Source organism: Arachis ipaensis, chromosome B01 (genome assembly GCF_000816755.2).
Source record: "Arachis ipaensis cultivar K30076 chromosome B01, Araip1.1, whole genome shotgun sequence".
Classification (NCBI taxonomy): Eukaryota; Viridiplantae; Streptophyta; class Magnoliopsida; order Fabales; family Fabaceae; genus Arachis; species Arachis ipaensis.
This window is the reverse complement of record NC_029785.2, coordinates 24,666,048-24,680,929: the sequence shown is the minus strand read 5'-3', so window position 1 is coordinate 24,680,929 and position 14,882 is coordinate 24,666,048. Positions and strand designations below refer to the sequence as shown.

At 36.6% G+C, this 14,882-nt stretch overlaps 1 protein-coding gene across 1 annotated transcript; it reads left to right on the top strand.

Moving 5' to 3' along the window:
- LOC107648675 (uncharacterized mitochondrial protein AtMg00810-like) lies at positions 11,644 to 12,009 on the top strand. The gene has a single exon (XM_016352488.1). It carries the CDS (start codon positions 11,644 to 11,646, stop codon positions 12,007 to 12,009), a length of 366 nt encoding a protein of 121 aa, XP_016207974.1.

The window sequence follows — 14,882 nt, the reverse complement described above, 5'->3', positions numbered from 1 at the left end:
TTATTATTATTATTATTATTATTGTGTAACACTCTGCACATAATAATTTGAAAAAATTATAGAAAGTAGAAAAGGTATTGGAAATTTTAATAAATCAACAAAGATAATAACCTTATAAAAATTAGGTTTAATTTGTATCATGTTTTAAGCTAGAACACCTATCAGTTCGGAAATAATGGGGGTATGGACGTTCGTTGGTGTCCATTTGAGTTGTTCGGAACAAATTCAATCCTTACAGTTTGAGGAGCTTACAACAATGAGCCAACACCTGGAAGAAAAAGTGGTAATAGCAGGTGATTTTAATGCTATAACAAGCCAAGCGAAAAAGGAGGGTGGAGGCTAAAAATAAGCAACCACCATTGCAACATTCACTAATTTTATTGACAGTAACGAATTAGTGGATATTGGAATGGTGGGGTGCCCTTTCACATGGACAAATTGAAAACAAGGAGAGGATTTGGTGAAGGAGAGGCTTGACCGCTATTTAGTTGGGATGGAATGGAAGTTGAAGTTTCCGAATGCAGTGGTGCACAGGCTCACAGAGTCAGGCTCGGATCATGCTCCAATTTTGATGGAAACCGAACCTCAATTTTGGCATAGTAAAAGGCGGTTTAAATACCAGAAACGTTGGTATGGAGAAGAGGATGTCAAGAGAATTTTCAGTGAAGTGTGGAGAATGGAAGTTGTAGGCTCGACTATGTCCTCCTTGGCCCAAAAGTTGAAAGTTTGTAGACATAGACTAGTTCAATGACAGAAAAATCACAAAGCAAACTCCCAGAAAGAAATTGAGGACCTTCAAGCTAAACTAGAGGAGTTGCGGGTGGCTGGAATCAATGGGGAGAGGAGGTTACCAGTTTGGAGGAGAAGTTGGAGCTGGCATGTTTAAAAGAAGAGAGCTATTGGCGAGAAAAATCTAGATTCAAGTGGCTAAAAGAAGGAGATCAGAACACTAGATTCTTTCACCAGAAATTTCAATCAAGGATGCGAAGGAATAGAATTTGGAGATTAGTGGGGATGGACAATGAGATTGCATCGAAACCGGAGGATATTGCAAAGGTAGCTGAAGATTAATTTTGCGATATTTTTACTTCTTCTTCTTCGGCTGATCCGAATCCATACTTAGAGGATTTGGAGCCTAAGGTTACAGCTTCCATGAACCGTAGGCTCCAAAGGCCAGTAACTAGGGTGAGGTCAAAAGAGCTACATTTAGTGTTCATGCTCAGAGTGCTCCTGGTGATGACGGGTTTACAACTAAGTTTTTTCACTTTTTCTGGGATATAGTTGGAGGTGACGTTTTTAAGGCAGTGAGAAGTTTCTTTCACAGTGGCAGAATTCTAAAAAGCTTCAATCATACTCAAATTTGTTTGATTCCAAAGGTGCCAGATGCCAGTGACATGACTCAGGTACGACCGATCAGTTTGTCTTCAGTTATGTATAAAATTATTTCTAAAGTTATGGTGCACCGATTACAAGGTATTATGAATAAAATTATAAGTCCAAATCAGAGTGCGTTTCTCAAAGGTAGACTCATTTCAGATAATATTCTAATTGCCTACGAATGTATGCACTATTTGAAAAATAAGAGAAGTGGAGCAGAGCATGAGATGGCTATTAAACTAGACATGAGCAAGGCTTATGATAGGGTTGAATGGCATTTCTTATGGTATATTATGGATAAGCTGGGCTTTGATGCTAAATGGATTAACTGGACTAAGGAATTGGTAACGACTGTTTCTTACTTTGTTGTTGTGGAAGGTCAACCTTTTGGCTATTTTAGGCTAAATAGGGGCATCCGACAGGGTGACCCCCTATCTCCATATCTCTTTCTTTTTTGTGCAGAAGGGCTTTCCTTCTTGCTACACAAGGCAGAGCAAAACAGATTAATTCAAGGAGTTCAAGTTAATCGGAGATGCCAAACAGTTAATCACCTTTTGTTTGCTGATGATTCAATCCTTTTTTGCAAGAGCGCACCTAATACAAGCCAAAGTATTCTAGAATTGCTAGAGATCTATGAGGGTTTCAGTGGGCAAAAAGTCAATTTGAATAAGTCGGCTATCTTTTTCAGTCACAACACACCTCAGAACACAAGACTAGCAGTTGCTCAAAACACTAAATATTGAACATATTGGAGTACAAGACAAATACCTGGGACTGCCCTCTATAGTTCAAAAATCAAAGAAAGCAACCTTTGGAGCTATCAAAGATAAAGTTCAGAAGAGGATTATGGGTTGGAAAATAAGTCTATTGTCATCAGGTGGCAGGCACACGCTATTGAGAGCGGTGGGGAGGCGATTCCTATTTATACACTCTCTTGTTTCAAGCTCCCGGACACGCTGTTGACTGAGATTCATAGCATGCTCTCGCAATTTTGGTGGGGTCAAAAAGGCGCAGAACGAAAAATGGTTTGGATTAAATGGGACACAATGACGAGATCGAAGAAAGATGGAGGGCTGGGGATCAAGGACCTAAGGGCGCAAAATTTGGCGTTATTGGGCAAGCAATATTGGAGTCTAATGAAATACCCTAATTCTACTCTATCAAGAATACTCAAAGCTAAATATTTTAGATATACAGATTTCCTACATGCAGAGATAGGAAGCGTACCATCGTGGGGCTGGAGAAGTGTTCTTGAAGGGCGCAAGGTGATCGAGAAAGGCTTGTTATGGAAAATAGGCTCTGGTACTAATGTTCGCATCTTCCATGACCCCTGGCTCCCACCACCAGTGTCCCTTAATGTACCTCAAAATGCACTCACAATCCCGCCAAATCTACAAGTGTATTACGTTAGTGCGTTACTAAATCCTGATAGAAGCTGGAATAGAAATCTGATTGAGTCAATTTTTTCAGTTGATATATGGAATAAAATTTTTTCAATCAAACCAACAGAGGAGGAGGATGAAGTTAATTGGTGCTAGACAAAATCTGGTATATATGAAGTTGGGTCAGGATACAAAATTGCTTATGGATTCTTTCATTCTCCTACTTCATTGAGGCCCCAGAACATACAGAACAACAGAGTCTGGAATAGCATTTGAGAATTGAAATTACCTCATAAAATTAAGGTTTTTCTATAGAAAAGTCTTCATGAAAAGCTTCCGGTGTTGTAACAAGTTCACAGCCGGTTCGCATCTACTCCTGCCACTTGTCCAAGATGCATGTTGAAGGCTGAATCAATTTCTCATGCTTTGTTCCAATGCCCCCTGTCTTCAATAATATGGAGCCTAAACTTAATAACCCCTGACCTATGGATGAGAGAAGAAGAGACCTTTTTCAATTGATGGCAACGAGTCTTATCCTGGGCAGCAGCTCAATTTGACGGTAGACAAAAGACACTCCTCATAGCGGCGCTGTGTTGGAGCACTTGAAAAGTGAAGAATCGGTGTGTTTTTGAGAAGGTAATAAACCCGGCACCAGAGATAGTGAAAGAAGCCAGCAATTTAGTGCGTGAACTCGTGAGCTATACCTGATAGATGCTGCTAATTTTCTTTACTCTTACTTTACTCTTTTCTAAACTCTTATTCTTTCAGTCACAGTTGATGATAAATGGGAATACCCAATTCTTTTGTACTTCCTTATGAAAACACTTTTATTTTATATTAATAAAATAACATTTATCTTTGAAAAAAAAATACAATTTTTTTAGGATAAATTTCGAATGTGTTAAAAAATTATTTAGTGAGTAATTTATAATTTTAGATGTGTTAAACAATCATTAAAACATATGAGCATGAAATTTAACGAATTTTGGATTTATACCAAAAGTATTTTGTGTGTTGTCATATTATTTTAGATGTGTTAAAAAAATATAAGTACGAATTTAAAAAAATTTGGATATGTACTAAAAGCATTTTATGTGTTATGTTATTATTTAGATTTGTTAAAAAAATATTTATGTTAAAAATATATAAACACAAATTAAAACGAATTTTGGATGTATATAAAAAATATGGTATGTTATCTTATTATTTTAGATGTGTTATGAACATATATAAAATAATAAAAAATACCAACAAAATAATGTTCATGACAAATGATTAGTAAAATTATTAAAAAAGATTTACTAAATAATGCTGTGATGCCTAATATAAGAGAATTAATTAATTTGTAAACTGGCTAGTTTAGGAAGTGTTTTCCTAATTTCGTTGAACCTTCTTCCTGAATTCAACTGTGGTGGATGTGGAGTAGAAGAATGAAGGTGAAATACCCTTTGTGATGACAATAAGCAAAAAGGAGAAATTGTTTTGTATCCTCCGTGAAAAACCCGCAGCTACAAGTGTTTATCATGAGAGCCGTGTCTCTTTCATATCTTACAAGTGTTTATCATCCGTCAGTGCTTTGCATTGGAGTGAGTTCCTGAACATGTGCTCCTTAGGTAGTAACTTTCATCAGTATGTAGATTTTTCTTATGCTGATCATGATTCTGAATAGAATGATTGAGAGTAGGGGAGGTAGTTAGATTATTTTTTTTGGTGACTTAAAAGAAAATAAACAAAAACTAAGAAAGAAAAAAAAACAAGAAACTGCTTAAGAAAGGCAGTTCCGCTGAATACTACTCTCAAACTCCTTCCAAGGCAATGGAAGCTCCATGGGAGAAATAGTCCTCATTGCAGTCTTTGCCATGATGTCTGCTACTGTATTTGCATCTCTTAAGATCAACCGAAGATCAGCACGCCATTTCCAAGACATGATATCTCGGATTTTTAACACCAAAGGATCAATAAACCCAGAGCAATCTTGTAAATTATTGACAATAGTTAGATTATTGATTAACTATTATATTTTAATTTAAAAATAATATAATATAGTAGTTGAATTTAAAAGATGTTTAAAGGTTGAATAATTATTGGATGAATAACATTTTTCTATTAGGCGAGAAAAATAAAAAGTAATCATAAGCATTCATTGTATAGGGATTTGTTTGGGAATAGAATAGGATAATAAAACCAAACGATTATATTCTATTTCTATTTCAACTTTGTTGGTAGGCATTGGAAGTATTAAAATGGAGCTATTCGGAGTATTTTGATCTTCAGACTTTAATAAAATTTAGAAACTCATTAACTCGTATTGATGTAAGATTATGCTCGGAGGATATTTACATGGATATTCTGCTATTTAAGTATGTATTCTTTGTAATTATATATATCAGATTTATCCTTTTCGGTTGTTTTTTCCTTCATTATAGCGTTCTCCCCCTTCTTTTCTTGCAAATAGTTTCCTTCCTTTAAGAGGTATCATGATTATATTCATATCCATTGTTAGCATCATCGTAATACCGAATAACGGTTTGACAGCTCACATTTATTTTCAAGTGCCAATTTTGAGGCATCCAATCTTCTTTCTCTTGCAAGGATCCGAGAATTTTTTTTTTGATATTTTACGGTATTTTCTAACTCGACAGGTTCAGGACTAATTTGTCGTGGATCTGAACTCTATTTAAGGGTCTACTGCTGGCAAATGGTTTACTGCATACACAAGGTGGAATTCGAACCCCCAATACTTGCTTAAGAAGACGAGTGAGTTGACCACTCATTGAGTATCTACTTCTAATGGTTTCTTTCAAACCGTTTTGGACTTCTCAATATCATTATCCAATACTCTTACGATCAGTCCAAATCAATGTCTCAAACTCGGTATGTCTTTCTTTTTCAATCAATGTCTCAAACTCGGTATGTCTTTCTTTTTCAAAGAGGATTTTTCGGATTTCTGATCTCGACTCAAACATCACAAATTTTTTCTTTTAAGATTTTTGACACGTTTATTTTTTTAAGAAACTGCCCTCAGGATTAGGGGTAGCATGCGGGTTAGCCTGACACGCCCCACTCCACCCCGCCAAAATTTTCGCCCCGTCTATTAAGGCAGTCCGAAATTTCTACACCGTCCCGCTTAATGGTGGATTGGTTGGATAAGTCTGCCAATTCTCTGTTTTTTTAATTATTAAACTATTAAATATTAAAAAATATAATTTCACAAATATAATCTTTATAATTCTAAATATCTCATAAATATAATCATCAATAAAATTTTTTAAAACAAAATAATAAAACCAACATTGTCCAAAGCAAAATAAATATTACCCAAAATATATAATTAAACATTGTCCAAATCTCTAATCAATCAAACATAGTCCAAATTATAACTTAAAGTAAAACGAACAAACATTCTAAATACAAGTATAAAAGAAACGTTCCAAATTCAATTATCATCTTAAAGGCAAAAGTTCGCCGGCCAAGCCCACCCCGCCCCACCAAAACCCATGGATTAGGCGGTGCGGGTTAGACGGGTTTTTTTAATCATAGCAATCTCAAATTTTTAGCATGGCCTGCCTTTTTTGGCAAGTTATACGAGCAAACCCGACAAGTTTCGGCCCGTTTACTGTCCCTACTTAGAACCTTCTATTATCCTCAAACAACTTTCAACTTTGATTTAACTACTTGCATCTAAAAGCCCACTTTTCACTTTATTTACTCTTTTTTATACTTTTCAAAAATAACTTTTTCTAATAATACTCCCTCATTTCTAGGGAACTCTTTTTTCTTCCAGAAATTTCTTTTTGTTATTGGGATTTATTGAGTGGCACTTCCTTACTTCCAGTATTATCTACCTCATTTTCAGATAAAAAAATTATTTCTCATTCCAAATTTCATGTTAGTTGAATGCATTTACTTACGATTTTTTAAATACTCCATTTATGTTCATTGTGCCTTTTCTCAGAATGCTAGTTTTTATTATTTTTTCTGCTTCTTCCTTGTTTTATTTTTTTTTGCTTCGAATGTGCATATTTTTTTGTATCTTATTTTAATTTTATTTTGATGAATCTGTTTGCAGTTTCACTACTTCTCTTTTTACATTTTAGGTTCTTTTTCCTTATTCTAAAGACAATAGTAGCACCTTTGTAGGTTTTTTCTTATCATGGTGCATAGCAGAGTTATCCCAACTGAAGAAGCCACATCTCCGACTAGATGAGCTACTCTTGCATAGGAATTTATTTTGCCAAACTGAGTTTCTTCATGCCACCAATGGGTGGATCACGCTATTTTAGGTAGCCTATCAAGAGTAACTCTAAAATATCTAAAAAATTTAAGGAATGTGTTATATTTCACAAAATCTCGTGAAGTGCTATAAACTTTCTATTTCCCGTTCCCAAAAACGAATTTGCTATTTTAACCATAGAGTTGAAAATGTTTTAAATTGGCTGTGAATGTACAATATCATTTTTGTCTGTCTATGTGACTTCATCTTAATAGCTAACGATTCTTTACACCTTCGAGTTAGTTTGTAGTTTCCTTGGCCTTTCTCTTTCAACTTGTGTTTTCTTATTTTGTTTTTTCAAGTTAACCATACCAAATGTCGCCACGGGTTTTAGAAATTTGTATATCATTCTCATTCTAGTCGTAAAGGTTTTTCAATTTTTGAAGATTCTTATCATGATTTTAAAGCAATGTATTGTAAAATTGAATAGGTTGTCAAATTCCAACATTTTTTCATGAATTTAGAAAATAAAAAAAGATTCAACCTTTATTGTCATTTTAATTCTTCTTCCCCTAAAATAGAGTAGGAATCATTGAATGATGATGAAAAAGATGTAGTGAAGATTCTGAACCCAAAAATTATTTTTGCCAATGAAATGACATCCTTAGCTACTATAGGTATATTGCTTTTATTATCCTTGAAAATTGTACTCTTCTTCTTTTGCTATATTATTAATTCACTTTGCTTTCCTTGTATAAATTTTTTGATAAACACAACAATGGGTTAACAACAATTAACCAACTTCGATTCGTTGGAAACTATTACTTAACTTTGCTGCTGACAGATTCAACAAGACAGGCATTGAGAGGAAGATAGGAGATTTGGAAAGTATAGAGCATGAAAGTGTGTGTAAAGGGCCAGAAAGCAAAGAAAGGGAGAATGTCAGAAAGCAGGGGTCATGATAGAGGTTATGAGATCTAGTTGAGTTAGTTAGCACTAGTTGAGTTAGTTAGCATAGCACTCAGTTGAATTCTATTACACACTATGTAATGAGCTGAACTAACTAAGTTTGAGCAACTAATTCAGTTACACAAATCTTCTCTAGAAGCTTCCCTTTCTCTCTCTATCTTCCAACTTTTCCTTTTTGTTCTTCTCTTTCTTCTTGGTTCTTTCCTTATTTCAATTCCTCTCTACTACATTCTGATACCTTTCATGGTATCAGAGTCCACAATCCCTCTACTGTCATGGCTGTTGAATCTCAGAACAGTAACGTCTCAGTCTCCCAGGCACTGATGCCTCCAAATTTCACGTCATCCCCGATTTCAATGAAATTAAATGAGGATAATTTCTTGCAATGGAAGGACCAAGCTAAATCAACCATTGAAGGCCACGATTTGCTGCACCACATCACTGGAAAAGGAATTCCAGTACAATTCTTGCCCTCAGGAGAAACAAATATCGAATATGTAGTGTGAAGAAGACAAGATTCATTGCTGAAGTCATGGCTGCTGGCTTCAATGACCAAACATTCACAACTCGAATGGTTGGGTGCATGTATGCATATGAGGTATGGAAAAGACTCGATGATAATTTTTTGTCTCAGATTAGAGCAAAAATAATGTAATTGAAACACAAATTGAGTAACATCAAGATAGGAAATTTGGGGAATGAATATGTGTTGGCCCTAAAAAGCACCATAGATGCAATGGCCTCTGTTGGTGAACCAATGCGTGAAAGTGATTATGTAAATGCTATACTGAATGATTTGGCAGAAGAGTATACAATGGTCATCACGTCTGTAGTTGCAAAACCAGTAATCATATCAGTAGGTGAACTAGAAGCATTACTTCTAACTCATGAGAGCATGCTAGAAAGATTCAGAAAATTGGAGTCTTTTGTTCAAACAAATTTAGCCCAGCACACACAAGGATATAACATGAGAGGAGGCTCTAGAGGAGGAGATTACCGAAACAGGGGTGGAAGATCAAGAGGTGGTAGATACTCTTACAATGACAATAGAGATGAGAACTACAGGAATAATACAAGATTTAGGGGTGGTCAGTTTCAGAACAACAATTCTGACAGCAAATAAGGCAGCAATTCAGGTGATAACTCAAGATTCATGAATAACAATGCAAGATCAAGTGAAAGGCCAATCTGCCAAGTGTGCGACAAAATTGGACACATAGCCAAAATTTGCTGGTACATGTATGAAAAAGACAGCAACTCAAGCTCCCAATATGCAGCTTAGAACTCTAACAACAATTCAACACCTCAAGTACTACTAGCCACTCCCTCAACAATTGATGATCAAAACTGGTATATGAACTCAGAAGCATTACACCACACAACCTCAGATGAGCAGAATCTTACAGAAGGAAAAACCTTTGAAGGAACAAATCAAGTGATAATAGAAAACGGTTCAGGTTTGCACATCAACCTAATTGGAAAATCTAGCTTTAAATTTGATTTAAGCAGTAGAGAACTTCTGTTATAAAAACTTCTTCATGCCCTTAATATTACCAAAAACTTACTTAGTGTATACCAGTTTTGTTGTGATAATAGAGTATTTTTTGAATTTCATGCTGATGGCTGCTAGGTTAAAACCCAAGAAACTAAGGAGATTGTCATTCATGGCAGAGTTGACAAAGGAATGTATAAGTTTTTCAACTTCACTCTCTCACTTCCCAAAGCTACCTGTTATGTCTCCACAATGTCAAATATAAATAACTTCTTTTTATGGTACAATAGACTAGGACACCCCTCAAATAATGTTGTTTCAGCAATTTTAAAGTCTTGTAATATTCCTGTTAATGTCAATAAGTCAGTGTGTCCAGCTTGCTGCATTGGCAAGTCTCATCAGCTATCTTTTTCAATTTCTCATACTGTGTATGCTGAACCACTTCAACGTGTGTACTCTGACATATGGGATCCTGTCCCTATGCTTGACTCTAATAAAAAATTTTTACTTTGTCAACTTTATTAATGCCTACTCTAAGTTTACTTGGCTCCATCTGCTTAAAACAAGGTCCCAACTTAAATAAATTTTTAAAGCTTTCCAAAAATAGTTGAATTGCAATTAAATAAGAAGATTAAGATGCTACAAACGGATATTGTTGTTGAGTATGTAAGCTTGTCTAGAAAATTGCAGGGTCGAGGCTTAATTCACAGATTCTTCTATCCCCATGTGCATCAGCAGAATGACAATGCAGAGAGAAAACATAGACATGTTGTAGAAAAAGAACTATCTATGCTGGCTAGAGCTAGAATGCCAATACGTTTTTGGGGAGAAACATTTGCCTCAGCTGCTAATCTCATCAACCAGTTATCAACACCAACTCTAGAAGATCAGTCACCAGTTGAAAAGCTCTTTAAAAAAAGGCCTGATTACACTAGACTTCGAGTCTTTGGCTGCTTGTGCTTTCCTTACCTAAGGCCCTACAACAAAGCACAAGTTGGAATTTAGATCCTCCCCTTGTGTCTTCACTGGATACAGTCTACTCCACAAAGGTTATAGTGCTTAACCTCTAGCGGTAAGACTATAATTACAAGAAATGTTGTGTTCGATGAAGAAAAATTTCCTTTCAAAGATGGCAAGTTTCTTCATGAAGACTTAAGTCCTCCACCACCCACCCTGCAGCAGTTTCCAACAATTCTAATTGTTCCTCTTCATGGGCCTTCACTAGCTCTCTCTAGACAAAACCCTCCCCCGTTTCCTACACCTCCCAATTTTGCTGCAATACCCTCTGCCTCTCAGCCAACTTTAGGCATCCAATCTCTAGTCCCACCAACGACCAACCCAGCACCCCCTTCTCAACCCAATTCTTCCTCCCAGTCAGTGGCTCTCTCAAGTATTGCAACACTAATTCTAATTTTTGATCTAGAAATTGTCTTCCTAGCAGCACCTATTCTACCTGTTGTGTCCTCCTCTGTCAACACACACTCAATGATTACAAGAAGCAAGTCTGGTTGTCTAAAACCAAGGGTTTTTCATGCCTCGGTAGAACATAGAACAATAAAAGATGCAATAGCTCACCCAAAATGAAAAGAAGCAATAAATTTGGAGTACAATGCACTTATAAAGAATCAAACCTGGAAGCTTGTACCACTTCCCAAAGGCAGGGAAGCAATTCAAAGTAAGTAGGTATATCGAGTGAAGTACAATGCTGATGGGACATTGCAGAAGTATAAGGTGAGATTAGTGGCTCAGAGATTCTCCCAAAGACCAGGCTTTGATTTCACTGAAACATACAGTCCAAATTGTGAAGCCTGCATCCATTCAGATAGTTTTGACAGCAGCACTAGCATGTAGTTGGAGCATTAGACAGTTGGATATCAATAATGCCTTTCTCCATGGAGATTTGGGTAAAGAGGTATACATGAAGCAACCTTAGGAATATTTTGTGGGTGATGGCAGCTTGTTTTGCAAGCGAACGAAGGTCTTATATGGATTAAAGCAGGCTCCTCATGCTTGGTATTATAAACCATCCACTGCTCTGGGACGCCTTGGTTTTATAGCAACCAAGTCAAATGTGTCTATGTTCACCAGGTTCTCCAAAGAAGGCTGCATTTTTGTCTTGGTGTATGTAGATGACATAATTATCACAGGAAACTCCAGCTTAGCCATAGCTCAATTATTCAACAGCTAAATACCAATTTGCCTTGAAAGACATGGGAGAACTTCACTACTTTCTAGGCATTCAAGTCACAAAAACTAAGGAAGGAGGCTTGATTCTGTCACAAGAAAAATACGTTGGAGACCTTCTTGCTAAAACTGGCATGACTGGGTGCAAACCTTGCACCACACCACTACCCTCCTCTGTCAAGCTATCTACATTTGGTGGGCCTGTCTTCACTAATCCACGGCTTTACAGATCCGTAGTTGGAAGTTTACAATATCTCACTGTCACAAGACCTGAGCTATCATACTGTGCCAGCAAGGTTTCTCAGTTTTTGCAGCATCCTTTGGAAGAACATTGGAGATTAGTAAAACGTGTGTTAAGATGTGTTAGTGGAACACTCACTTATGGCCTGTAGCTGCATAAAACCAAGGACATGGCAGTCACAACCTACAACGACTTAAACTGGGGAGGGAATCTAGATGATCGCTGATAGGCGGATAAATGCCGGTCAAGAATTACCAAAAGTATTTTTCTAAATTTAACATTGCAAGTACAGTCTTGACCGACGAGATTTTCGCTATCAAATTTAAAATGTGTCACAAATGAAATAAATAACCGGGAGTAAAATTCCGGGTCGTTTCCCCTAGGAGTTGGCACAAGATGCAATTTATTGGTTAGGATTTTCCTGGAGATTTTTCGAGCTTGAGAACAAGGAAATTAATAACTAGAAATTAAAGCAATGAATAATTAGCAAGATTTGTAAAAATAATCAATATAAAAAGCCTTGGTTAGGGGTGAGAATTGGAAATTCTATCCTTATTGTCTTTCTCAATAGTGATGGTAAAGCTCATTGCTCTCACTTAGTTATCCTCTAACAAGTGAAGAAAAGTCAAGTGAAATAATTAACCTTAGCCCACAAGTCCTAGTTACTTTGTAAAGAAGAACTAGAGTTGGTGAGTTTCAGGCTAATTAACAATTTTCAATTACAGATTAATACTTGAGTATAACAATTCAAGTGGCTCCAACTATCAACCCCCCAACCAAGCAAGAAAATCTACTCTATGATATTGGATGACATTTTCTCAAACACTTTGTAGGTGAAAATAAAAGACATAATAACAAATGATAAAATAACTCAATTCAAATTACACACAGAATAACCAACGAGAGCAAAACAGTAATAACAATGGCTATAAAAAATTCTTAATGCATTAACAAAATCTAAAAGTAACAAGATCCAAACATGAATTCAAAGTAATCAAATGGAAAAGAGTAATAGAGGAAATAGAGAAGAAAACTATAAGGAAAATGACTCCAATTGAAGGTGAACACATCTTCTCTCAAGATCTAATTGCCAGTAAACTAAGAAAAACCAAAAACCCTAGAAAGAAATGGGAGTTTCTCTCACTAGAATTCAAAACTCAAAAACTAAGCTCAAGTGAAAGTGTGTGTTCAGTCTCAGCTCTATCCCAACCTCTAGTCTGTATTTTCGGGCTTGAAACTGGGTCCAAATTAGCCCAGAAATCGCCCCAGCGAGTTCTGTTAATTGCAGCATGTGACGCTCGTCGCACGTACGCGTCAGCTACGCGTACGCGTCGGTGCGCTATGCACAAGGCCACGCGTATGCATCAGTCACGCGTACGTGTTAGTGGTCAATGCTCCTGGTCATGCGTATGCATCAGTCACACGTACGCATCACAGGGAAACTAGCTTGATCACGCGTACGCTTCGGCCATGCGTGCGCGTCGCTCCCAGCTCTCAAATCTTCAAATTCTTGTGTTCCTTACACTTTAGCATGCTTCCTCTTCATCCTCTATACTATTCCTGCTCTATAAATCCTGTAATCACTTAACGCACATATCACGGTATCGAATGATAATAACAGAGGATTAAAAATTAGTGATTTAAAGGCCTAGGAAGCATGCTTTCAATTATAGCACAAAATTAGGAAGGAAACTTAAAAACATGCAATTTACATGAATAAGTATGAGAATAGTTGACAAAACACACTCAATGCAGTCCAAAATATATGATAAAATAGTGGTTTATTAATCACAAGTCAACTGGAGCCTTCTGTGTGTTCTTGGGTAAAAACTTGATCTCTTGGTGCTCTAAGAAACAATTAGTGGTTGCAAGGTCAAGCACTGAAGCAGAGTATCGAGCAATAACAGACTTGGTAGCGGAACTAATCTGGATTAAGAACTGGTTGTATGAGCTAAAAATTCCACTGGCAGCAGCTCCGATGATGTACTGTGACAACTTCAATGCTGTTCTTCTGGGAGCTAACCTAATTTTACACTCAAAGTCCAAGCACTTTGAGACAAACTTGCACTTTGTTAGGGATTATGTCACTAACAAAACAATTTAGGTGAGCCATGTTCCAGGATCAATACAGGTCGCTGATGTCCTAACTAAGACTCTGCCCAGCAGGAGCTTCTTGGAGTTTCGAAGCAAGCTAAACATAGCTGATGCAAAGCTGTTTCTTAGCAAGAGTGATGACATATTCAACAGGGCAGGCACTGAGAGGAAGATAGGAGATTTGGAAAGTATAGAGTATGAAAGTGTATGTAAAGAGCCAGAAAGCAAAGAAAGGGAGAACGTCAGAAAGCAGGGGTCATGATAGAGGTTATGAGATCTAGTTGAGTTAGTTTGCACTAGTTGAGTTAGTTAGCATAGCACTCAACTGAATTCTGTTACTCTAATACACTGCCAACTGTCCTTACATCTTGCTATATATTACACACTATGTAATGAGCTGAACTAACTAAGTTTGAGTAACTAATTCAGTTACACAAATCTTCTCTAGAAGCTTCCCTTTCTCTCTCTACCTTCCAACTTTCCCTTTCTGTTATTCTCTTTCTTCTTGGTTCTTTCCTTCTTTCAATTTCTCTTTGCTATATTCTGATACCTTTCATCTCCTATCAGGTGTTAAGGCCCAAGTTTCCTAATATGCTACTTAGGAAATGGCTCCTCCCAATCCTGAGGTTAACATAGATATAATGATTGTACAGACTCATGTTGTATTTTTTATTTTTACACTACCTTTCCCTCATTAGAAAAAGAGAAAGAAGGGTAAAGAGAGTACCTAGAGGATTGACGACCTCTCAGAGTCCTTCGGTTGCATTTTGAAGAAAGATTTTAAGTTTGGAGAGTTTATTAATGCCTTCCTATTAATGCATGGACCAAGAGGGGTTCAGAGGAAACTATTTCAAAAGATTGTCTTTTCTAAGTTCAATGGATGTTTCTCTAATTGGCAGCTTTTTTACCGTGACTTTGAGAAGGAACCGT

Excerpts from the sequence above, each read along its gene's own strand:
- LOC107648675 (XM_016352488.1), top strand. The coding sequence starts at position 11,644 with ATGGGAGAACTTCACTACTTTCTAGGCATTCAAGTCACAAAAACTAAG.